General features: G+C 42.8%; 2 protein-coding genes across 5 annotated transcripts in view; both read right to left on the reverse strand.

The window, feature by feature from the left end:
• Positions 1 to 11,438: 11,438 nt before the first annotated feature.
• LOC311119648 (transcriptional repressor protein YY1-like) lies at positions 11,439 to 16,482 on the reverse strand. Of its 4 annotated transcripts, none has more exons than XM_084194318.1 (6): positions 15,787 to 16,482; positions 14,499 to 14,649; positions 14,120 to 14,164; positions 13,789 to 13,849; positions 13,485 to 13,643; positions 11,439 to 13,096 (listed from the first exon to the last, which is right to left on the reverse strand). In XM_084194318.1, the coding sequence occupies exons 1-6, from the start codon at positions 16,316 to 16,318 to the stop codon at positions 12,914 to 12,916; spliced, it is 1,131 nt and encodes a 376-aa protein (XP_084050444.1). In that variant the 5' UTR covers positions 16,319 to 16,482; the 3' UTR covers positions 11,439 to 12,913. The 4 variants fall into 4 exon arrangements, with proteins under 4 accessions (XP_084050444.1, XP_084050443.1, XP_084050446.1 ...); XM_084194317.1 differs by having other exon boundaries at positions 14,499 to 14,661; positions 15,787 to 16,418; XM_084194320.1 differs by lacking the exon at positions 14,120 to 14,164.
• Positions 16,483 to 18,614: 2,132 nt separating this feature from the next.
• LOC311119650 (ena/VASP-like protein) overlaps positions 18,615 to 26,376 on the reverse strand; it is a gene marked incomplete at both ends in the record, with an annotated part of 14,377 nt that continues 6,615 nt past the window's right edge. Inside the window, 10 exons of the mRNA XM_084194322.1 lie at positions 18,615 to 18,652; positions 18,931 to 18,988; positions 19,083 to 19,143; positions 19,387 to 19,447; positions 19,627 to 19,681; positions 19,794 to 19,833; positions 20,023 to 20,129; positions 20,518 to 20,798; positions 21,023 to 21,087; positions 24,286 to 24,352. Coding sequence (XP_084050448.1) covers positions 18,615 to 18,652; positions 18,931 to 18,988; positions 19,083 to 19,143; positions 19,387 to 19,447; positions 19,627 to 19,681; positions 19,794 to 19,833; positions 20,023 to 20,129; positions 20,518 to 20,798; positions 21,023 to 21,087; positions 24,286 to 24,352 — 833 coding nt within the window. The remainder of the gene's footprint in view (positions 18,653 to 18,930; positions 18,989 to 19,082; positions 19,144 to 19,386; positions 19,448 to 19,626; positions 19,682 to 19,793; positions 19,834 to 20,022; positions 20,130 to 20,517; positions 20,799 to 21,022; positions 21,088 to 24,285; positions 24,353 to 26,376) is intronic.

A 26,376-nucleotide genomic window follows, 5' to 3' on the forward strand; every position in this document is an offset into this window, starting at 1 on the left:
GAGCAGGTGTTGGAGGCTTGACAGACTTTAGCTGCATAACAAGTAGCACTCTTTACCATCCCCTGCCTTTGTCAATCAAACAGCCAATCGTCTGAATAAATGCTCCATAAATAAGCAAAAAGCTTGGGCACCCCCATGTCATCATGCCTGAGCGAGATCTACAATTATAGGACTACTAGAACAAACAAACAAAACCACACGCACACACAGGTAGGAGTAACACAGTTGCTTTAAACACCAATCAGAAAGTCGCATCCCACGCACCATCTTCAGATTCAATGGATAGACAGGTTGTGAATATCAACTAGGTGTCAGAGGCGCGCCTGTGAGTCATCTGCGGTGTTTAAGAAGCTGACAACGCATCAAGAATGCACTTGAGTTGAAATGATGGATTTGTGTTTGATAAGTAGCCTACTTTCCCTTTTATATGTCAGGGATCATTCAAATCATTTTATTCTCGCTTCAGTTCAGTTAAATAATCCACTGGAGACACAAGGTGAATTTGGGAGAGAGATGGGGAGAGAGATAAAAGAAAAGAAACCAATAGACTTTCTGTTGTTGTTGAATGCAAATGCTGTTCTGACTGTAAGCCATGATCCATATTTATTAAAATACGGTATTTTCTTTTTTAAGCATTGACCAGATGCCAGCCTTTGTAGAGCAGACAGAGCTTATAGACTTGTGCTGCACAGAGATAGCCCAGCCAGGCACCCGTTTCTCAAATCCGGACCTCTAGATCAGAACAGAAGAAGGCCTACTGCCCCCACCTCTAAATACACCTCCGCTGTCTTCAACCAGGATCTCAGCGATCACTGCCTTATTGCCTGCGTCCGTAACGGGTCCTCCCGAGGCCACCCCTCATCACTGTCAAACGCTCCCAAAAACACTTCAGCGAGCAGGCCTTCCTAATTGACCTGGCCCAGGTATCCTGGATGGATATAGATCTCATTCCGTCAGTAGAGGATGCCTGGTTGTTCTTTAAAAGTAATTTCCTCTCAATCTTAAATAAACATGCCCCATTCTAAAAATACAGAACTAAGAACAGATATAGCCCCTGGTTCTCCTCAGACTTGACTGCCCTTGACCAGCACAAAAACATCCTGTGGCGTACTGCATTAGCATCAAATAGCCCCCGCGATATGCAACTTTTCAGGGAAGTTAGGAACCAATATACACAAGCAGTTAGGAAAGCAAAGGCTAACTTTTTCAAACAGAAATTTGCATCCTGTAGCACTAACTCCAAAACGATTTGGGACACTGTAAAGTCCATGGAAAATAAGAGCACTTCCTCCCAGCTGCCCACTGCACTGAGGCTAGGAAACACTATCACCACCGATAAATCTACAATAATCGAGAATTTCAACAAGCATTTTGCTACGGCTGGCCATGCTTTCCACCTGGCTACCACTACCCCGGCCACCAGCTCTGCACCCTCCGCTGCAACTTGCCCATGCCCCCCCCGCTTCTCCTTCACACAAATCCAGACAGCTGATGTTCTGAAAGAGCTGCAAAATCTGGACCCCTACAAATCATCTGGGCTAGACAATCTGGACCCTTTCTTTCTAAAACTAGCCGCCGAAATTGTCGCAACCCCTATTACTAGCCTGTTCAACCTCTCTTTCGTAACGTCTGAGATCCCCAGAGATTGGAAAGCTGCCGCGGTCATCCCCCTCTTCAAAGGGGGTGACACTCTAGATCCAAACTGTTACAGACCCATATCCATCCTACCCTGCCTTTCAAAAGTTTTTGAAAGCCAAGTCAACAAACAGATCACCGACCATTTCGAATCCCACCGTACCTTCTCCGCTATGCAATCTGGTTTCCGAGCTGGTCATGGGTGCACTTCAGCCACGCTCAAGGTCCTAAACGATATTATAACCGCGATCGATAATAGACAGTACTGTGCAGCCGTTTTCATTGACCTGGCCAAGGCTTTCGACTCTGTCAACCACCGCATTCTTATTGGCAGACTAAATAGCCTTGGTTTCTCAAATGACTGCCTCGCCTGGTTCAGCAACTACTTCTCAGATAGAGTTCAATGTGTCAAATCGGAGGGCCTGTTGTCTGGACCTATGGCAGTCTCTATGGGGGTGCCACAGGGTTAAATTCTTGGGCCGACTCTTTTCTCTGTGTATATCAATGACGTCGCTCTTGCTGCTGGTGACTCTCAGATCCACCTCTACGCAGACGACACCATTTTGTATACATCTGGCCCTTCATTGGACACTGTGTTAACAAACCTCCAAACGAGCTTCAATGCCATACAACACTCCTTCAGTAGCCTCCAACTGCTCTTAAACACTAGTAAAACTAAATGCATGCTCTTCAACCGAACGCTGCTTGCACCCGCCCACCCGACTAGAATCACTACTCTCGACGGGTCTGACCTAGAGTATGTGGACAACTACAAATATCTAGGTGTCTGTTTAGACTGTAAACTCTCCTTCCAGACTCACATTAAGAATCTCCAATCCAAAGTTAAATCTAGAATCGGTTTCCTATTTCGCAACAAAGCCTCCTTCACTCATGCTGCCAAACATGCCCTCGTAAAACTGACTATCCTACCGATCCTTGACTTCGGCGATGTCATTTACAAAATAGCCTCCAACACTCTACTCAGCAAATTGGATGTAGTCTATCACAGTGCCATCCGTTTAGTCTCCAAAGCCCCATATAATACCCACCACTGTGACCTGTACACTCTTGTTGGCTGGTCCTCACTACATATTCGTCGCCAAACCCACTGGCTCCAGGCCATCTATAAATCACTGCTAGGCAAATCCCCGCCTTATCTTAGCTCATTGGTCACCATAGCAACACCCACCCGTAGTCTGCGCTCCAGCAGGTATATCTCACTGGTCATCCCCAAAGCCAACACCTCATTTGGCCGCAATTCCTTCCAGTTCTCTGCTGCCAATGACTGGAACGAAATGCAAAAATCTCTGAAGCTGGAGACACTTATCTCCCTCACTAACTTTAAGCATCAGCTGTCAGAGCACCTTACCGATCACTGCACCTGTACACAGCCCATCTGAAATTAGCCCGCCCAACTACCTCATCCCTATATTGTTATTTATTTTGCTCATTTGTACCCCAGTATCTCTATTTGCACATAATCTCTTGCACATCTATCATTCCAGTGTTAATACTAATTGTAATTATTTTGCACTATAGCCTATTTATTGCCTTACCTCCATAACTTGCTACATTTGCACACACTGTATATATATGTATTTCTGTTGTATTTTTGACTTTGTTTTGTTTTACCCCATATGTAACTCTGTGTTGTTGTTTTTATCGCACTGCTTTGCTTTATCTTGGCCAGGTCGCAGTTGTAAATGAGAACTTGTTCTCAACTGGTTTACCTGGTTAAATAAAGGTGAAATAAAATAAAAATAAAAATTCTTCCCCTCTTATCACATACTGATTTAGCGCTAGGACACCAGGTGAATAAATTATATTGGGTTTCACGCCTTAAGTATTGAATTCAAAATCAAATGTACCATAAACATGAAAAATATAGTTGAAAATCTACAAATAATATTTTTGAGGAAAGGTTAAATAATGGATGTTGAGATCAAAAATAAATCGAGAGCAAAATTAGTAGAATTGTAAACTAAAATAATGATATCAAAAGCACAAAAAAATAAATAGCAAGCAAATTATTTTAAAGCTAGAGCAAATTTTTGGAAAACTAATGCAGAAATTGTTTTCAGTTAAACTTTTCCAACAACCCTATTGAATCTGTTTCACCTATGCTCTTGCCTACCAGCTGCTTGCAGTTACATGTACCTTTAGTTAGGTTACAGATATTTTCCTTCACCGTCTCTTTCTTAGCTTTCACCGCCATTTCTTTCGATTGCGAGTTTTGGCACAGTTTTTCCATGAATGTGGGATTTAAAGGGAGGCGTAGGTGATGCGTCTCCATTGGTCCACTAGGGAGTAAAGAAAATCAGCAGCAAAGCCTACACTGGCTCCGATTTGGCGATTACTGTCGCGCAGGTTTGCCAGGTCTAGCAAAAGATTTCTAGCCCAATGACCTCTGAAAACCTGCCCACAAGGCCTGAAAACTAGGCCAAAAATATTTTTCGCAGCAAGAGAGGGGTTGTCACATTTATCCAATAAACCCTTGTTCCATAACGTTATTGAGCAAATTAAGAAGGAATCATTTTTAATGATATAGGCTAAGAAGCAAAATTTGTTTTTCCATCAAAATAATAATTATTGGGAGTTTAACAATATGTCGCAAGAGAAAAGATAAATCGCCCATATTAAACTCTCCAGATCATTTTCATCAATGGATGTCGATTTAACTTGCTTTGACTGCTATGATTAAGCAAAAAGGCCCGGGGAGGTGTGGTAAATCGCCAATATACCACGGCTAAGGGCTGTTCTTAGGACATGGCTAAGGGCTGTTCTTAAGACATAGCCCTTAGCCGTGGTATATTGGCCATATATCACAAAGAACAGCCAATTAGAAGAGTAAAAATTATGTTTTTTTCATTCCTGTGGTACACATCTGATATACCATGGCTTTCAACCAATCAGCATTCAGGGCTCAATTGTAATTATAAACTGGGTGGTTCGAGCCCTGAATGCTGATTGGCTGAAAGCCATGGTATATCAGACCATATACCAGGGGTAAGACAAAACATTTATTTTTACTGCTCTAATTACTTTGGTAACCAGTTTATAATAGCAGTAAAGCACCTCGGGGGTTTGTGGTATATTGCCAATATACCACGGCTAAGGGCTGTGTCCAGGCACTCCATATACCACACCCCCTCTGGCCTTATTGCTGAAATAAATCCTGTTTGCGCTTGTGCATAACTATAGATAAATCCGACAGGTGAGTTTGAGTGATGAAAGTTGGACAGAGGATCTCGAAATCTCTGTGCAAGAAACACTTGGACAAACTTTAAAAAATGAATGTTAGGTAATTGTCTGGCAATTGTGCCATTATTATTTGTCAGATGTTAAGACTACAAACCGTTATAAATGGCCTATTTGCGAGATTGACTTGTTATTTCAATAGGCATAGGCTACTAACTAAAATGTGGGTTTATAATTGCAATTCAACTTTGCCATGGTTTGCTGAGCTAGATGCAGTTAGCCTATAGCCCCTGATAGACCCACATGCCAACATCTCATTTCAGGGAAAAGTCCACAATGAAACTGAAATTAAATGTGGAGAATGATACATTTGCGATAGAACTCTGACCATTATCACAATTGATATCATTCTAATTTAATTAACTAAACATGGCCATTAATAATTGCATAATAACACAAGGCTAAAACAACAAACTGAGTTATAGGCTATTTATTAAATCAGTTTGCCAGCTCCAGGTCAGATACACAAGTGGCACAAATTGATTTGCAATGACTCCAGTGATTTCATTTCAATATATTTATTGTATCAAATGGTAGGCTACAGCACCCTGCAATGGCATAGAAATTAATAGCCTACTTGATGGCCAACAGATGCAAATGTAGCCTATCATTCTCCACACGTAACGTCATTTTCATTGTGGACCTTTTCCCATAACACAAGCACGCAATGGAGTTTCATAACTTCCATAACTTCCATTTCAAATGTCCACTCGCGCAGCGCTCCAGACCCTATAACTGAGCATGAGTAAAATCCTTTCCCTTTCTAGTTTATTCGCCTAAGCATGACCTTCAGCCTCCTTTTTTCCAAACATTGCTTTTTTGTGTCAGCAATTAGACATTGTACCCTATGCTTCAAACTGTATGTGTAGAAGGCTTTGCAGAAATGGTAGCAGAAGGGGAATGTTGAACTTTTGTTGCATACATATTCAGATAATGCTGCTTACCATTTTGTGCCACAACACTATCGGTGTGATCGAGGCATATATAGCCTACCTACAACGCATGCTGCTCTGTCTCCGTGACTCAGCAGACTCTGCTGCAGCACTCTCTCACGCCTTAATCACACTGACAGTGTTTTTGCGCAAAATGGTACGCAGCATCATCTGGATATGAATGCAACAGAAGTTAAACATTCACCTTCTGCTACCATTTCTGTCAAGCCGTCTGCACATACAGTTTGACGCATACGTTCGATAAATCCAAGGTATGCACCACACAGAACGCACTGCCTCTGCAACGCAATGCTGTAAGGCAAACGCAGCGTCCATTGGAAATTAATGTACTTCTGCTGTACCAAAATGCAATGACCCTGTCGATGTGATCAAGGCGTCAACCAGTGCTCTCAATGCATACACACCCCTCCGACCCTCCCCCTCCCCACCATACATTCACTCACTCATCACTCACTCACTCACTCACTCAGTAACAGCCTGCTGATTGCCTGATAGTAAGCAGCAGCAGGTCACAGTGAAATATACACCATCAGTCAAAAGTTTGAACACACCTACTCATTCCAGGGTTGTTCTTTATTTTTACCATTTTCTACATTGTAGAATAATAGTGAAGAAATCAAAACTATGAAATAACACATATGGAATCATGTAGTAACCAGAAAAGTGTTAAAAAAATCAAAACATATTTTATATTTGAGATTCTTCAGATAGCCACCCTTTGCCTTGATGACAGCTTTGCACACTCTTGGCATTCTCTCAACCAGCTTCATGAGGTAGTCACCTGGAATGCATTTAAATTAACAGGTGTGCCTTCTTAAAAGTTAATTTGTGGAATTTCTTTCTTTCTTAATGCGTTTGAGCCAATCAGTTGTGTTGTGACAAGGTAGGGGTGGTATACAGAAGATAGCCCTATTTGGTAAAAGACCAAGTCCATATTATGGCAAGAACAATTTAAATAAGCAAAGATAAATGACAGTCCATCATGACTTTAAGACATGAAGGTCAGTCAATACGGAAAATGTCAAGAACTTTGAATGTTTCTTCTAGTGCGGTCGCAAAAACCATCAAGCGCTATGATGAAACTGGCTCTCATGAGGACCGCCACGTGAATGGAAGACCAGAGTTACCTCTGCTGCAGAGGATAAGTTCATTTGAGTCACCAGCCTCAGAAATTGCAGCCCAAATAAATGCTTCACAAAGTTCAAGTCACAGACACATCTCAACATCAACTGTTCAGAGGAGACTGTGTGAATTAGGCCTTCATGGTTGAATTGCTGCAAAGAAACCACTACTAAAGGACACCAGTAAGAAGAAGAGACTTGCTTGGACCAAGAAACACGAGCAATGGACATTAGACCGGTGGAAATGTGTCCTTTGGTCTGGAGTCCAAATTGGAGATTTTTGGTTCCAACGGCCGTGGCTTTGTGAGACGCAGTGTGGGTGAACGGAAGATCTCTGCATGTGTATTTCCCACCATAAAGCATGGATGAGGAGGTGTTATGGTGTTGGGGTGCTTTGCTGGTGACACTGTCAGTGATTTATTTAGAATTCAAGGCACACTTAACCAGCATGGCTACCACAGCATTCTGCAGTGATATACCATCCCATCTGGTTTGGGCTTAGTGGGACTATCATTTGTTTTTCAACAGGACAATGACCCAACACACCTCCAGGCTGTGTAAGGGCTATTTTACCAAGAAGGAGAGTGATGGGGTGCGGCATCAGATGACCTGGCCTCCACAATCCCCCGACCTCAACCCAATTGAGATGGTTTTGGATGAGTCGGACCGCAGAGTGAAGCAAAAGCAGCCAACAAGTGCTCAGCATACATGGGAACTCCTTCAAGACCGTTGGAAAAGCATTCCAGGTGAAGCTGGTTGAGAGAATGCCAAGAGTGTGCAAAACTGTCATCAAGGCAAAGGGTGGCTATTTGAAGAATCTCAAATATAAAATATATTTTGATTTGTTTAACACTTTTTTGGTTACTACATGATTCCATGTGTTATTTCATAGTTTTGATGTCTTCACTATTATTCTACAATGTAGAAAATAGTAAAAATAAAGAAAACCCCTTGAATGAGTGTTCTAAAACTTTTGACTGGTACTGTATATATATATATATATATATTAAAGAGAATTGCCATGGCGGCCGCGGTGCAATTTAGAAATAGCCCAAAAACCCGACACCCACGACCAATACATTTTCACCAGCGACATCTGGGAAATCTGCGAACATACAGTAGCAACACTGCTGTCGCAGCAGGGGTTTCAGCACCACTGATGTAATCCTTTAAGATATATACGGGACTGCAGCTGAGACGCTTACCTGGTGGAAATGTAATCTTCGTGTCCCAAAAACAGATCTCGCTGCCAACATGTTTTCTCCAGAGGCACAGAGTAGGCTAGATAATTTGGCCATTTAGTATTCAACCAAAAAACATTATGATGCTCTCTTAGATTCATTATGGGTTAGTTTGTAAATTCACTCGGGCTATCTACTCCGATTTCAGAGCACTCTCGTCTGTGTGCCAGAGCGCAGAATAACTGATGAATTAAAGAACGCTCAACACCCGTTGAATATGGCCAGTGTCAGTAAACGTTGGCAAAAAAGCATAATTCAATTGTTGCAATTGTTGGATCAACCCTACTCCTCAGCCAGAGCGCACTCTGAACGCACATTTATGAATGCCCATAGCGCACTCTGGCACTCCAGAGTGAATTTACCAATGCACACTTAATTCTATTTCCCCCTTCTGTACCATATTAATCGATTATGCAAACTAGCTAGAGTTTCCGCTAGATAGCTTCTTGACTTCATTAAATCTTAGTACAATAACCAGTGGTGTATAATCGAGGCCATTTGCAACCAAAATCAACTTTATCTCTCATTATTTCAATTCACAAGATATAATGAATGAACCTCTGCGATTCTTGAGCTTGGACGCTGCCATAGGACGTGATGCAACACGAGCGCAACACAGTCAGTATAGCAGCTTTCATTGATTTCAAAGGAAGAATTTACTCTGGCAATGCCGGACGCCCGATGGTTATAGTGTAGCAGGGCCGTAAAACGGCTAGACTGCACCCTGCAGAGAAGAGTAAAAACGTTCTCTAAACGTGTCAATGATCTCTTTTGATGCATTTTCTGGACTTCGCCACGGGGTATCAGTAAAACTGTTTACGGTCAGACTTGGTGCAGCATGTAGACGGTGATCATTGATGAGTAACTGGCCAAGAGTTCCTGGAAGCAGGATCAGCAGGATGCTGAGGTATGTGGAAAAATCTGCAGCTCATGCAGAACAGCACAGAACTCCTGCCTTTGTATTAACCACCATGGCTCAGTTCTAAATCGGCCCCTAGCGCCTTCCTACCCAGCTCACCCTTCTCCTGGGCACTTCATGTATACTGAACAAAAATATAAACGCAACATTATTTAAAAAAAAAAGATTTTACTGAGTTACAGTTCATATAAGGAAATCAGTCAATTGAAATACATTTACTAGGCCCTAATTAATGGATTTCTCATGACTGGGAATACAGATACTGTATGCATCTGTTGGTCACAGATACCTATGGGCGTGGATCAGAAAACCAGTCAGTATCTGGTGTGACCACCATTTGCCTCATGCAACGCGACACATCTTCTTTGCATAGAGTTGATCAGGCTGTTAATTGTGGCCTGTGGAATGTTGTCCCACTCCTCTTCAATGGCTGTGTGAAGTTGGTGGATATTGGTGGAAACTGGAACACGCTGTTGTACACGTCGATCCAGAGCATCTCAAAAATGATCAATGGGTGACATGTCTGGTGAGTATGCAGGCCATGGAAGAACTGGGACATTTTCAGCTTCCAGGCATTGTGTACAGATCCTTGGGAAATGGGGCCGTGGATCATCATGAGGTGATGGCGGCGGATGAGTGACACGACAATGGGCCTCAGGATCTCATCCCGGTATCTCTGTGCATTGAAATTGCCATCGATAAAATGCAGTTGTGTTCGTTGTCCGTAGCTTATGCTTGCCCATACCATAACCCCACCACCACGGGGCACTGTGTTCACAACTTGGCATCAGCAAACCACTTGCCCACACAACACTATACATGTGGTCTGCGGTTGTGAGGCTGGTTGGACCTACTGCCAAATTCTCTAAACCAACGTTGGAGGCGGCTTATGGTAGAAAAATGAACATTCAATTCTCTGGCAACAGCTCTGGTGGACATTCCTTCAGTCAGCATGCAAATTGTACGCTCCCTCAAAACTTGAGACATCTGTGGCATTGTATTGTATGACAAAACTGCACATTTTAGTGGCCTTTTATTGTCCCCAGCACAAGGTGCGCCTGTGTAGTGATCATGCTGTTTAATCAGCTTCTTGATATTTCACACCTGTCAGGTGGATGGATTATCTTGGCAAAGGAGAAATGCTCACTAACAGGGATAAAATACAAATTGGTGCACAACATTTGAGAGAAATAAGCTTTTTGTGCTTATGGAACATTTCTGGGATATTTTATTTCAGCTCATGAAACATGGGACCAACACTTTACATGTTGCTTTTATATTTTTGTTCAGTGTCTGAAAGAATTGCTCACATAGCTTATAGGAGAGTAATCTTTCTTCCCAGTATAAACAAGCAATAAATTATTGCCTAATCCCAAATTGAACCTTAAAGGAATAATCCATTCAAAAACTATATTTTGGTATTTTTTTGTTATTAGTCCACTGTTCATACAGTCCCAAAATGTTTTAAATGTCAGCAATCGAGTTTTCAAGATATAGGACTTTCAAAAAGCAAATTGTAACTTATTATTATTTAATTTATATAGCGCTTGTCATTAGAAGAATCTCAAAGACACTTGAAAACAAAAACAATAATTAAGTAATTGATAGTTTATGGGCGGCATGGTGAGATTTTCCACACCGACTCGGACTGACTGTCTCAACTCCACTATCTGAGCACAGTCCTCCGCCTCAAAGTCCACGGCTCGTCAGCAGGCCCAGATGAAGCAGGCTTGAACAGGGGGGTTGGTGGTCACCTCCAGCATGTGGGAAAGGCCGGAGGACAGATCCGAAGCTATTGATCAAGGCACCCCATCCTCAGCCGCTCTCTGTAGTCTGTGGTAAACCACTCCCTAAAATGTTGTGTAGCACAAAATATACAGTTTTCTACTTTGATTCAATGGCTTCACATAGATTTGGGGGGGTTGAAATGACATGGAAACAGTGTTGATCCCACCAGTTTTTGCCCAGTGGGTAGTAACTAGCCTTTCAGTTGTTTTACATTTACATTTTAGTCATTTAGCAGACGCTCTTATCCAGAGCGACTTACAGTTAGTGAATACATTTATTTTTATTTTTATACTGGCCCCCCATGGGAATCGAACCCACAACCCTGGCGTTGCAAACACCATGCTCTATCAACTGAGCTACATCCCTGCCGGCCATTCCCTCCCCTACCCTGGACTACGCTGGGCCAATTGTGCGCCGCCTGTGAGTCTCCCGGTCGCGGCCGGCTGCGACAGAGCCTGTTTTAGCAAACCAACTGGCTTGCAGGTCTTGTAACTCCATGGATCGATATAACCAACACTTAATTAGATTATCTACTTTTTATTTTGTACAAAAATAATCAAGAAAAAAAAGAACCCATCACTGACTCACAATTTGCTTTTTGAAAACTTGATTGCTGACATGCAAAACATTTTGGGCCTATATCAGCAGTGGACTAATGAAAAAATACATAAAGATAGTTGGAAGTGGAATGGGATTATTCCTTCAAGTCCTATGCACTTGTGGAGATCTGAGAGGATTTTACAGGTGTTAGTAATATGGCAATAGCTCCACCTTGCCTTTTGATAGGCTAGGTGGAAGTTTCACCATATTGCTTATACCAATCAAATCAGATCTCCAAAAGTGCATAGGGGTCGATTTAGGATTGGGCCTATGTCTCCAGTATTAGGAAAGCAATAGGTTTTTCACCACACTTATGAGAAACACTCCGGGCTCACATCAGGGGGTGTATTCACTAGGAACCAAACAGGGTGGGACCTACCCAAATGTGTTTTCATTGCAAAACGCAACATTTTGGACTAATGAGTACACCCCAGGCCTAGAAAAGGAATGAGAAAAGTAAAAAGGATTTGGGATGACCTTTTTATTGTGGGCCATTGAAATACATGGGTGTGAATATCAACAAAGAAAGTTCATGGTTGACGGACGCCTGTACATTACATTCTAACAAAGAAACTGATGGTCACGCTGGCGATTTCATTTTATGTGTTTCAGTATTCCAACAGAGACAGGCTCGCAGTGAATCAACAGTAGGGACAAGTTTCTCCGCAAGGGGACAATCCATAAAAAAGATAAAGCAACTCATGACTAAAAGTTAAATTGTTTAACACTTTAAATCACACCTCTATCAAGGTCTACATCATTTCAATACAGCCATACAATTACAAGTATACAAGATTATTTAATGGTTTGAAGGAATACAACCAAAAGTAGGGATGAATATTCAAACCAACAAAACTTTTTACAGAAAATACTATTTGAAGCGATGTGATGGTACAGTATTGTCTGAGGGACTATCATACGGTAAGCGGATCTCAATACTCAGGAAAAAATCATAATAATCACAAAGTCTTTTCTGAACATATCCCAAAATAAGTGTACAATATGCACACTTGGAGAAATAGAAAATTAAAAGCTATGCAGAAGACATGAAGACCAGTCAGCGGAAATTCATTTAAGTGGAAAAACAGACAGATTGCTCCCTCTCTCTCTTGCAGCTCCATGGTAGAAAGAATAGTCTCTGATGTTTGTCCATGAGTTCCATATTTCTAGCAACAACCTGATGCCACTATGAAGGGAGGAATGGGAGGGGGGTTTATTTTTCAAGAGTTCCACTGTTCTTTAGCCAGCCAATCCAATAGGAGAAGAAGAGGGGGGAGAATTTCAGTACCTTTATTCTTCTCAATTTTTTTTCTCTCCAATCGTTTCTTTCCTCAAAGGAGGGTTGACGTGTGGTGTCATTAAGATACTGCTGTGGGGGTGGGACTTGGGGCAGGGCTCTCATTGGTTGTTTTTGGCTTTGGCGTGTGTGAGGATGTGAGACTTGAGGTTGGTTGACTGGGCGAACTTCTTATTGCAGCCGTCAAAGGGGCATACGTAGGGCCGGTCTCCGGTGTGGATACGAACGTGTGTGCGCAGGTTAAAGTCCAGCGAAAACCTCTTTCCACAGCCCTCAAAGGTACACTGCACACAGAAAGGAGACCATGGATATACTTTATTAGGATATACTAATTAATAGTGAAAGTGTGTGCAGTTAAATTCAGTGCTCAACATGCATTAGTCTTTTTGGGTCAATGTCCAAGCAAAATTTATGCATACCCTCAATGCAAGTTAAGGGACTTATTTTCATACTTTTGTGTGGTAAATTTGTGAATAAACCTTGTGGTGGTTTATATGCATAGTGGTTTACCTGTTGTAAACATTCAGGAAAAACGGCACACTAGACTACTGGAGAACCCAGTTTTAATACACCCTGGTGTACAGTGTACACTACAACACTTGTACACTACAGTGTCAAATACAGTGTACTTGGCAGGGTTTCTCCTTTATGTGAGTGTGTCTAGGTACGTACCTGGAAGGGTTTCTCCCCTGTGTGAACGAGTTGGTGGCGTTTGAGTTTAGAGCTCTCTACGAAGGCCTTGCCACACTCAGCACAGACGTGCACGCGAGGCCCGTGGGTGTGGAGATGCTTCCTCATCGCCGAGTTGTCCCTGAACATTTTAGTGCAGCCCTGGGCGAGAGAGAAAGTTCCGTTATTGAGCCATGTAGGACAACTTATGGTTCCATGGGGGCCAAGACGACTGTCAAGTCAGGCATAGATAGACTGAGAAAGAGAGACTGGGTAGGAAAGATACTGTTGGAAACAGACTACTTACTTTATGAGGGCAGGCTATCGTCCTGGGGGCGTCATCTTCTTTTATCTTCCTCGGCTTCATCCTGAGAAAACATCAGATAAGGAGGTAACTTTCATCCGATTGCATTCACAGGAAACAGAACTCAAATAATATGTTGTCCATATACAAAATCCAATTAACCATGTTCAATTGCTAACCAAATAATATAAACCAGCACCCATGGAAGAGTTCCAGTATAGCTGAAACAGCCAGTTCCCTCCTTTCACTGTGTCCAGGTGCTCTATGTCAGTGTGTGTTGACAGTGTTCATGTGCGGTATAAAGGCTCTCGTAGAAGTGGACTCTAGAACTTACCGCACTGGGCTCTGACCATAGGGACCCGCAGAGTTACTGAAGGGGCTAAGAACACAACATCCAAACGGGAGTCAGAAAGAGCCGGGCCAGCTCATCACTCCCTTTAGGAAGGAGATTAGGCTATATACCTCCGATATCTACTACAGGAAAGCAACCACATCAAGTGCTACCTTCAAGACTTGAGTAGCCAGGCAACATGAAGAGAATCACAAATCCTAGCATCTTGCTAAACACCACTTTACAAGGTGTGCCACAAGAGCACATAGGTGGCAATTATTTGTGTGTCAGAGCTTAGGCTATGCAATAGTTTTGTGTGTGTTCATTGTACATATCCTTGAAGGACAGGTGAGTTTAGGCAGGCAGACCGACAGACACTGACCTGGCGAACTCTGCCAGCTGTTTGGGGTCTGACAGGTCGATGCCAGGTATCCCTCCAGGGGGCAGCTTCTTCCCCGTCATGTATTCAGAGTAGTCCGGAGGGGAATTTTCCCCAATGATCTGTTCTTCAACAACCGACTCATGGTCGATGTCTTTTTTGCCATCTAGGATACAATGCAGGGACTTAACCGAAAATAGCCATACAAGACCGGGGTACACCATTGCAATTTGAAAACAGTTATGTAAACAACAATACAGCAGCAATATTTCTACAATGTACATAGTATGACTGTGTTTTACCAACAGTAAATACAATGTATACAATCATTGGTGGTGATTGACATAACGATGAGCATGCATCAATTTGATCCCCCTGCACCGTTTACCAGCTCTGCTAGTAGTCAAATATTGTTCATGGTAGCCACATGAAGATGGCTTTACTAACACGCGAACGGAAGACTATAATTCCAATTTAACAATCATGTTGAATCCAAATGCGAATAAACGTTGTTCATGCAATACTGGACAAGGCAAACTGTGTAGGGTCTTCGTTTTTAGGAACGTTATACTTGTGTTGCAAACTCAACCTGATTGAGAACTCGCTAGCTGTAACTTGTAGATCATTTGTTAGCAGAGAAAAACAAAAATCAATTTTAAGCTAGCTAACGTTAGCTGGCTATGCAGAAGAAAAGTGCTTGCATCAATGGGCGTAGATTATAAATAACTTTTTTTGGACAACAAATAAATATATTTGGCCAGCCTTTTAAAATCTATTATCAAACTCAACTGGTGCTAAATTACAGTGCTACTGACCTAGATAATCACGGCTGCAGCTAGCTAGCTGTCCGCATAGCTAACGTTAGCCACCTAGTTAACTAGTTACCCTAGTAGAAAATAGCTAGCTAGCTACGCCATCGCGGCCTACTCTCTGGAGCCAACAGCGCGCTCGCTCCCCCAACCGCCGCCATCTTCGCCCCGCCGCTCTATCGCCATTTTTTAGGGCCGCCATACTGGTTCTCGGGGAACATGGCGGCGCCCAGCAACATCTAAAAACATGGCCTCCCTTCAAAACAAAAACATTTCAATCTAACTGACAGGCAATTCTGCACCGAAAACATCTAAAAGTGATCCCGAAGGTGGCCTGGTGAACTAGCCGAGTAAATAGACTGGTGCAGAAGGACAACGCCCTGCAACAAGGCCCCTTGCACAGGCTAACGACCAAGCACGAACAATGCGGGGAGCGAGATACACTTTTCGAATTGACAGATTAGATAGAACCGACCACTTACCCGAAGCCCACATTGTAACAGAGAATTCCCCCTCCAGAGTCTTTATTTGCACCTGCTTCTGTTCCCATTTTCTACCGCTTGCTTCTGCAGCACCCAAATAGCTTTTTTTGCCCGCTTTCTTGCCACTGCCGCCTCCCCCTCTCTTCATCCGACCCACCGAGCTTTTCCCTGCCACAGTCACCAAAGTCTGTTCGATGTACTCGTCTTCCACGCCGGGTGCTGGTACTGGGATGAGGATTTGATCCTCGTAACTCCCGTCCGCATGCATATCCGAATCATCCCCGCCAACAACCTCCTCTCTTGTCTGCACTAGGATCACTTCTTGATGGTGGTGGTGGATCGAATTCGGGTCGTCTGATCCCAGCGGCTGAAGTGCTATCATCGGCTGGTCATCATCGTCGTCTTCCCCGACCACCGTAGTCTCTATAGTCTCCACTGGTATCGTTTCCACCTCTATCTCGTGCAGCTCCACTATTTCGGCCGGCATCTCCGAGCCGTCCGCCTCAATATACAGCGTATCGCCGGATGCCATGTTGAATTCCGCCAGCTTGCTTCTCACGCACCCTGTGCTGTGTTCGTTTGCCCCACAAACACACCCCCCTGTTCGCGTTCTCTCTCTCTCCCTCTACGATAACACAAATAGCTAGCTAACTCAATTCCGTCCCACACCACCAATTCCCGTCGCCACTATGCTCTAAAAAAATCATTAACATCGCGAGACTTCTGGAACAGGGTGTGAGGGAGATGTTTAGACCAAAAATAAATAACAAATCACATATGAATGAATGCCTTGGTGAATCTTTTTTAGCTTGCTAAAACATTGATAAGGGCCACAAGGACGTTGACCAACTCACTGTTATGCAGAATGCACCATAAGACTTAAATAGTTTTCTGAATGCAGAAAATGACTATTGCATAGGGAGGGGTTTCCGAACTCAGTCCTGGGGCACCCTCTAGGTGCACGTTTTGGTTTTTGCCCTAGCACTACACAGCTGATTCAAATAATCAAAGCTTGATGATAAATTGGTTATTTGAATCAGCTGTGTTATACTAGGGCAAAAAACTAAATATTCACCCGGGGGGGGGCAGGACCGAGTTTGGAAAACCCTGGTAGAGGAGCAGCCTCCTCAAATACCTACTGGCATTTGGCCCATCTAATCCTATGGATGTATTTCATACAGTTTCATATACTTCTTGAATGTTCAATTTTACCCTACACATCTAAAGGGAAATATTACACTTGACTTGCGTTTGTTGGGGTTTCTATAAATACACGTTTTCTGTAAAGTAGGCTACTTTATATACAGTAGATGGTCTTTCCTTATTTGACCTCCAGATGGCGCTATATACATGGGGACAAAATCCCTCATAATCCACATTCCAGACAGTATATTGTATTGCCTCTTGTTATGCAGTCATGTATCTGCATGACCTTTCCTGCCTACTGACTGCAAGAGTCTATTCATATCAGGATCTCCTTTATGTAGGGCATCATTCAACCCTATACATTACACTGCTCTAAATTGATCCCCAATGAATGTGCCCCAGGATAGTATTATGTGTTGTTACAAAGTACAACTAAAAGGAACCGAAAGACCAAATTATGTACATAGTGGCCCATAGTATATGAATACACAGTCTGGCTAGGTGAATACTTGAGAATAAACACTGAATCAAAGCAGTTAAACAAGCACAACTAAAAAAACTGACAAAACTCTCACAATCAGAGACCACTTCATTTATCCAAGACATTGTTCACAGTTTTATTTGAATTTTTAATTTAGTGTGTGTCTTTTTTTAAATTTTTAAACCAGGAAGCACTTGGTCATGAAAGTAAATAATAAAACGAACAATACTTCACCATATTCCTGCAGCCAATAAACATTTTTAACAACATCATCACAAATACTCTGGTGTATTGATGTTTTTTTGTTCATAAGATTGCAATATCCAAAGAGCAATAGTTCATACACCACCCTCCCTTTCAGGTTAAAGACCTGTTTTTAAAAATCTTTCAGTCAGTGATTCCACACACACACACACACACAACTGTGTTGGCGAAAAGGATACAAAACTCTTCAAAAAATCTTGAGGTCAGGTCATGAGAAAGAAATCCGTATGTGCTTATTATTGTATTTTAAAACAAAACCAAAAGGAAAAAAATTTACAATATAAAATATAAAAGGCTGACATAAAATGATGTGCAATTATTATTATCATCATCATTATCATTATCATCTATATCATTATCATTATCATCTATATCATTATCATTATAATTATCATCTATATCATTATCATTATTATTTTGTCATTTTTACTATTGTTGTCACTAAAACTACTACTATTTATATTCACACCATTACATCTACAATAATAAGAATAATAGTCATAATAATGACAATGGTAGTAATAATAACCCCAAACCAAAAATAAAAACCAAAACAATAAACTCCTAAAAAAAAACAAGAGGTTACTTCATTGAATTTAATAAATGTTGCCTTTAAGACTGGAAAAATAACAGCAAACATGGGTTACCGATGGACAGAAAGAAGGACAGAAAGAAAGAAAGAAAGAAAGCGAGAGAAAACCTAAACCAAAGAAACAGAGAAAATCAGTGCTAGTGTCCTCCATCCATCCTATTCTTCCAAACCAAACGTAACATTCCTGTAGTGTTACAGCAACATTGTCACGTTGCGACAACATCACAGCAACGTAAAATAAATAAAAGGTCGTAGTTCGGGCCTTGATCCTCTCCTTTCATTCTTCAGACGCGACAGTAGTTGCCGTGGGGATGATGGTTCCAAAATCTGGGGTCACATGAAAGATTATGTCGTGCTGATTCTGCTCAGTTCTTGTCTAATGGCTGGAAGAGAGAAGTGACACACAAGAGGAGAGTTACAGGTCATGTCATGGGCATAAAAGGTGCTGTCCTGTCAAAGCCCAACAATAGTATATTAGCATTATTAGTTTTAGTTTATCTGTTTCTGATGCCATCTGGTGGATAATATGTCTCACTTCTCCCTCTCTAACAATAACAAGCACATTTGATCAGTTACAAACATATGTGTAGTAAACTACAGTCAATTTCCCATCCAGACATTCTCTGATGAGGTGAGTGAGGAACTCAGAGAGATAACGTACCATCAATGATCTCATCCTTCACCTTGTGCAATTCACGAACAACTTCCTCCAAGATTTCCTGTTTCAAGTACAAAAAGTTAATCAGAACAGGTATGATACGTTTTCAGATTTACAAAGCGTATGTGCCACTGCCTGACTATAGGGCACCTTACCTGCTTCATTCTGTCAAAGTCTAAGGCGTCTGTGTCGCTGCTACTCCCCACAGGTCGTACCCTACAGAAAAGTAAAACACTCACACTTATACATTTCATAACATCTCTGGTATTTCAATATATTTATTTGACAAATGCACAGAGAGCGAACATGCAAGAGAAAAATAGGTGCACATATAAGGCATTAAGTGTACAGAGGGAAACGTGTACAGTCCTTTATACAGTTAACCAGCCAATCCCTTGATTACATAACCTAATTATGAGACGTATGTTGGAAGACTGACTGAGCCCCTCAGCTTCTCACCTTGATACTAGTGATGACCTTTCGGCAGAGTTGGCTCTGTCCCATGGCTTCTTCACTCCATCTGAGAGGGAAGGAGAAGAGAAGACAGGGGTCAGGGGTCAGGTGAGGAAAAACATTACCTCAACATGTCAATTGTATTGTATCTATATAGTTTATATTGTGTTGTTCTTGTGTAGTACAGTATATATTGTGTTGTTTTTGTACTGTATATATTGTATATAGTGTGTATGACTGTAGTACCTGTGGCGTTCTGTCCACCCCTGGTGCTGGGTGAAGGGGATCCGTTGGGGTCATCCTGAAAAACAACAGGAGGAAGATGTTGAGGTCAACTAAGGAGAAGTGAGCCATTCATTTAATGATGAAAAGAGTCATAAGTCACTGTTGTATCATCAGTTAGCATCACTCACGTTTTGGCTGTCTTCAGGCTTCTCTGACGCTGCTTTCCTTCTGGGGGCAAGAAGAAGCCTCAAATCAGGCCCTCATTCAGTTTGATATCAAAGTAGTGCATTCAATATGGCTGCCGGCCCACTCCACATATGACAGGACATGATGTTGAATAGAAAAGTCTGTTGTGGTGGTTTTACAATGCTCTGAATAGGAATGTCTGTTCAAGTGTTCCTAACTCTATGCTCTGACCTCCGCGCCAGCAGAGCATTCATCTCCTCCATCAGTCCTCCGCTGCCACCACTCGTCCTGTTGGCATCGTTTTTGGCCCCCGATCCTGAAGAGTTAGAATCCTCAGGCTCGAGAGAGAAGGAAGACACACACGGTATGTTAGGTGAGGATAGGACGGAGTGTGCGTTACGTCACCTAGTTGTAAGAGGTGGAGCACAAGATAGCGGTCTAAAGTGGCTTCCTTTCCTAGTTCAGCTCCACTGATATGAAAGAGCTGGGCTTGGTGAACAGTGTGGAGGAGGTCACTTTAGACTTTTGAGATACACACGCAGTATGTTTGCCTGTGCCTTACCGTTACTACTATAAAGCTCATTACATCTTTATAAACCCTCATAGGATGCTCTTACATCCCCATGTCTATGAAGGTATTGATAGATTGTCTGTCTATAGATCATAGAGGGTAAGTCCATGTATTATTTTATGTCATGTAACATAGGTGATTAGTGTGATTCTTACTCTATTGACGCGGCGCAGTTTGGCTCCAGCGATCATGGCGGCGAGTCCCGTCGGGGCGGGAGCCTCCTCACCCTGTCCACCTCCACCCATGGGCAGCGGAGGAGGCAGGGGGGGTGGGGGAGCCCCTGCCGAGGGGGGAGGGGGGCCGGGAGGGGGTGGAGGCATAGGGGCACCCAGGGAGGGGGGGCCTCCACCTAAAGAGGAGCCCATGGACATGGGGGGCGGCATGGGGGCTGGGGGGGCTACCGAAAGCACACCGGGATGGCCTGGGAAAGGAGAGCCTGGTGAAATTGAGAGAGGGAGAGAGAAAGAGGGAGAGAGAAAGAAAAGAGAGAGAAAAGAAGACATTCTTTATAGTGTCACATAGTGCCTGAATTTGAAAGTGAATATGAATTCTCATCAGGCACTTGAGACACTTGATAATGCCAAACTGTAAAGGCGACTGAATTTAAAAAAAAACATTTTAATTTGACTGTTCAGTAGGTTGAGTTCAGCGTTTCCTCACCTGGGTTCGAGGATCGTCGTTCCCTCTCCATGTGGGCCTGCATCTGCTGTTGCTCCATCATCTGCCTGGGGAGACAGCAGACACACCGTCAGTCAGTCAGCCCACCTCCATTTTATGCCTGTCATAGCACAGTCAGTGAGATAGACAGACAGGCAGAAAGCCTTAGAGCCCTATTGCCCCATAGAGCAGGGACATTTGACACACAGTCAGTGAGTCATACAGCCAACAGTCCTTCAATTGTATTTATAAACTGGGTGGTTCGAGCCTTGAATGCTGATTGTCTGAAAGCCGTGGTATATCAGACCGTATACCAGGGGTATGACAAACATTTATTTTTACTGTTCTAATTACGTCGGTAACCAGTTTATAATAGCAATAAGGCACCTTGGGGGTTTGTGATATATGGCCAATATACCACGGCTAAGGGCTGTATCCAGGCACTCCACGTTGCGTCGTGCTTAAGAACAGCCCTTAGCCGTGGTATATTGGCCATATACCACACCCCCTCGGGCCTTATTGCTTAATTATAAACTGGGAGGTTTGAGCCCTGAATTCTGATTGGCTGAAAGCCATGCTATATCAGACTGTATACCACGGGTATGACAAAACGTTTAGTTTTACAGCTCTAATTACGTTGGTAAGCAGTTTATAATAGCAATAAGGCTCCTCTGGGGTTTGTATATGGGCAATATACCATGGCTAAGGGCTGTGTCCAAGTTGCGTTGCGTCGTGCCTAAGAACAGCCCTTAGCCGTGGTATACTGGCCATATACCAAACCTCCTCGGGCCTTATTGCTTAAATATACCACAGTCAGTTAGCCTACAGTCCTACAGCTCTACAGTTCTCCAGCTGTCCAAGGTCTGGTAAAATGATGGCATGTGGTATACACTGAGTGTACAAAACATTAGGAATACCTTCCTAATATTGAGTTGCACACCCTTTTGCCTTCAGAACAGCCTCAATTCGTCGGGGCATGGACTACAAGGTGTCGAAAGCGTTCCACAGGGACGCTGGCCCATGTTGACTCCAAAACTTCCCACAGTTGTGTCAAGTTGGCTGGATGTCCTTTGGGTGGTGGACCATTCTTGATACATGCGTGAAAAACCCAGCAGCGTTGCAGTTCTTGACACACTCTAACTGCTGCGCCTGGCACCTACTACCACACCACGTTCAAAGGCACTTAAATCTTTTGTCTTGCCCATTCACCCTCTGAATGGCACACATACACAATCCATGTCTCAATTGTCTCAAGGCTTAAATATCATTCTTTAACCTGTCTCCTCCCCTTCATCTACACTGATTGAAGTGGATTTAACAGTTGACATCAATAAGGGATCATAGCTTTCACCTGAATTCACCTGGTCAGTCTATGTCATGGAAAGAGCAGGTGTTCCTAATGTTTTGTACACACAGTGTAAGTAGCCTGTATGTCTGCTTATGTGCAGTACATGGACAAGTAGTGCTATTAACTTCCATGACAAGAGAGATACTCTCCCTGCTGTTCACTATGCTGCAGGCTTTATGAGCTTCTCCCCACTTTCTCCTTCTCACCCCCACCTCTCTCTTCCCCCTCTCTCTCCTTTACCCCCTCTCTTCCTCTTCCTCTATATCCCCCTCCCTCTCTTCCCCTCTCCCCTCTCCCCCTCTGATGTGAGAAGCATATGTTAGAGCTCTGGGCAGAGAGAAACAGAAATACATATTAGAGACACATATTTCCCTCTAATTACACAGACCCACAAAGAATACAAAATAAATAACATTTTAAATAACTCCCATATCTATTAGGTGAAATACCACAGTGTGCCATCACAGCAGCATGATTTGTGACCTGTTGCCACAAGAAAAGGGCAACCAGTGAAGCACAAACACCATTGTAAATACAACCCATATTTATGTTCCCTTTTGTACTTCAACTACTTGCACATTGTTACAACACTGTATATACCCATAATATAACATTTGAAATGTCTGTATTCTTTTGAAACTTTTGTGAGTGTAATGTTTGCTGTTCATTTCTGATTCTTTATTTCACTTGCTTTGGCAATGTAAACATATGTTTCCCATGCCAATAAAGCCCTCTGAACTGAATTGAGATTGAATTGACAATAGAGAGAGAAAAAGAGATAGTGAGAGAGAGAGCACACAGAGAGGAAGTGGAATTTTCAGCTGCGTGTAGTGTTGGAGAGGAGATGTGCTGACCCAGCAGCCACAGGACTGGGAGATACATACTGTTACACTGACTGTTACCACTGGAGGGGGCTCCACACACACACGAACACACTTGCACACACACACACAAACACACAAGCACCTGATATTTTGATTTCCACACGGCACAGTGCTGCAATCCTGCCTTTTACCACTAGTGAGCGCCTCAGAGTTGTCCTCTCCACTGAGAGGTGATCAGATATCCATAATACAATCATATTTGTTCTGTTTCTGCTTTGGCATTTGGAATTGAGATGAAACGATAAGCAGAGCAGAAATAGCTCAGGCAACAAAGGCTCGTGTAATTCCCTGGGGGCGTAGAGATAAAGATAGATAGCAGAAACAGCTTGTGTTACTGTACCTCTCTGAATAGGTGCTATTGTGCAATCTAAAAGTACTGGAGCATAATCTCAAGCACAAATCTGCTATTAACATCTATTCTCCACAATCTGCCTACCATGATTTAGCAGAAATAAGTACTTCCTGTGTTTAGCTGTCATTACAACTCTATCGTTCTCTTTCCCTCTTTTACTCGCGCTCTCTCTGTCAGACTCTCTCTGAAACTCTCTCGCTCTCTCCCTCCTGTCTGTTAATCCTGTGAGGAGACAGAGGGAGAGCGAGAACAGAGGGAGGAGAGGAATAAAAGGTTGATGAGGACAGATGTCTGGCTGGGGGTCATGTGGGCAGGGCTGCTGCCTGTTAGCAGACTGAGTCCTGCGTGACAGACCGTTCTATATTGTACAGTCTTTTCTGACAGACTCACAGACAACACAGTGTGATTACTGATCTAATCCTCTCGTTGGGAAATATTTCAGGGAAGTTCAGTGAATGTTGTGTCTGATGTATTTCCTGTCTTAGCCATGCTGACATCCAATAATAAACTATACAACCTCATTACTGGAACTGCAGTGATCCTCTCTGTGGAAAACATTGTGTCAATGTTGCGTGGATGTTGTGTGAATGTTGTGTCAATGTGGATGTCGTGTGGGTGCTTTGTGAATGTTGTGTCTCGTGTGCTTGTTGTGTGGTTGTTGCGGGGTACCTCGATGCCTTACCTTGCTCTCTGCACCTCCATCTCGTCTGTAGTGGGTCCATTCTGGACTTGGCGCTGGACCGATGGGCCTGGGAGGAGTGGAGGGAAGGAAGGGAGAGAACGGGAGAAAAGACAGAGATATTTGTTACCAATTGTTAGTGCTTTATTGTTTATCTTGGTGCTAGACAAGACAGAGAGAGAGAGGGAAAGAGAGAGGGAAAGAGAAAGAAAGAAAGACAGAGAAAGAGAGGGAGAGTTGGGTGGAAGAGAGAGAGAGGGGGGAAGAGGGCCCCAGACCCCAGTGTGTGTCTCTTATCCACCTGAAAGGTGAGAGGCGTAGACCACTCCCACCTGCATCACAGCTGTCACTCACTCTCTCTTACATCACACACACATACTCCTGTTACATAGTAGTCTCGTAAACCTGACCCTAGGCAACAGAAGTGACTAGGATCTGGTAGATATGATAGACTTTCTTCTTAACTTTGATAATAAAAAAAGAATAATGTTCAGACAGACAATGCTCTCAACAAATCACAAGTCAGACATGCAAGAACGTCGCGTTTCGAAACCAGTTTGGTAGTTGTGAAGGTAGTTGATGCAAACTACCCAGCAGACTTGGAACATTCCCAGAACATTAGCTAATATTCCCATGAAGTTCTAGTTAGGGTTTTATAATAAAAAATAAAAAAATATCCTTGGAATGTTCTCCTAACATTCACAAAAATGTGGTGCACAACATCTGTGACAACCACCACAGAACATTCCCCAAAAGTTCTCATTAGGTTTCCGGGTAATGTAATAGCACAATATACCAGCAATGTTTTCCCAGCAAACCAAAATTGGTTCTGTGAAAGTTCCCAGAACATTCCTTAGGTTGTGGCAAATGTTCTCATAACACAAAAACTATCCAGTCGTGCTAATGATTATACTGTTACCACAACCAAATGAAACATTCTGGGAACCTTTAAAGAACAGACAACATGTGTTCTGGGAACGCTCTTGTAACATCTGGTGAATGTTTTTGGCACCCTAAAAGAAACATTGTAGAATCATCTGCACAACTGGACAGTTTTTGTGGTTTGGAAACATCTATTTTGTGATGTCCCCACAATGTTCGCACCAGACTGTTTCCATAACCTAATTAAACATTCTGGGGAACCTTTACAGAACAAATTAAATGTGTTCTAGGAACATTCTTGCAACATCAGGCAAATGTTTTATACAAACGTTCTATAATCATCAGCACGATTGGACAGTCTTATGAGAAGATTTGTCACGACCTAACGAATGTTCTGGGAACTTTCACAGAACCACTTTTGGTTTGCTGGGTAGCCATTTGCAAAATGCACTCATTAGAAATAACCTTGGTGATCTCCATCCTGCTAGCTACTATTTTGTATTTTATTAAAACGGATACGGTAGTGACGTAGTTCCTCTATGCCAAACTGACGTTTTATTACATAGAGACATGTTAAGCCAGAACATTGAAACATTGTGGGAGGCAGCCTGGATGTCTAGCGAGACTAGTTACATAGCCCAAGTGTTGCCTGTGTGACTTTACAAAAAGAGAGAGGGTCTCACAGTGTTACCAGTTTGACTGGGAATGTGGGGGCCCTGAACCAAAGGTACAGACAGGACCTTCACACAGACTCTATAGCCCTGAAGGCTTGGAATTTGACACATTACTTATGACCTACGATCTCCTATGTTGTTCACTACTGTCGGAAGTGTCTCCATAACAACCAGTGATTGGTTAGAGAGGATGTTGATGGCTGTGGTTGGTCGAGTTACAGCCAGTGTCCCAAAATAACACACAACAACAAAGCAACCTGACTCATGGTCTCTCACAATCTCTCACGATCTCTGGCCAGACACTCTCCATACTGCTCCATACTGCTACCTCATCTGTTATTAATTAGTTATTAATTAGTTATCACACACACGCCGCGCACACACACACACACACACACACACACACACACACACACACACACACACACACACACACACACACACACACACACACAACAGTTTACATCCTAACACAACCATCCACATACTGAAAATCCAATCAACTACAGGGAACACACCATAACATACCAACAATATT

Source organism: Coregonus lavaretus (assembly GCF_964263955.1).
Source record: "Coregonus lavaretus genome assembly, contig: HAP1_SCAFFOLD_2479, whole genome shotgun sequence".
Lineage (NCBI taxonomy): Eukaryota > Metazoa > Chordata > Actinopteri > Salmoniformes > Salmonidae > Coregonus > Coregonus lavaretus.

Excerpts from the sequence above, each read along its gene's own strand:
- LOC311119648 (XM_084194317.1), bottom strand. The coding sequence starts at position 16,318 with ATGGCATCCGGCGATACGCTGTATATTGAGGCGGACGGCTCGGAGATG. Across the intron at positions 14,662-15,786 it reads TGTTACAATGTGGGCTTCGG|ATGGCAAAAAAGACATCGAC; the intron begins GTAAGTGGTCGG and ends ATTGTATCCTAG. Across the intron at positions 14,165-14,498 it reads CAGCTGGCAGAGTTCGCCAG|CCCCTTCAGTAACTCTGCGG; the intron begins GTCAGTGTCTGT and ends TTGTGTTCTTAG.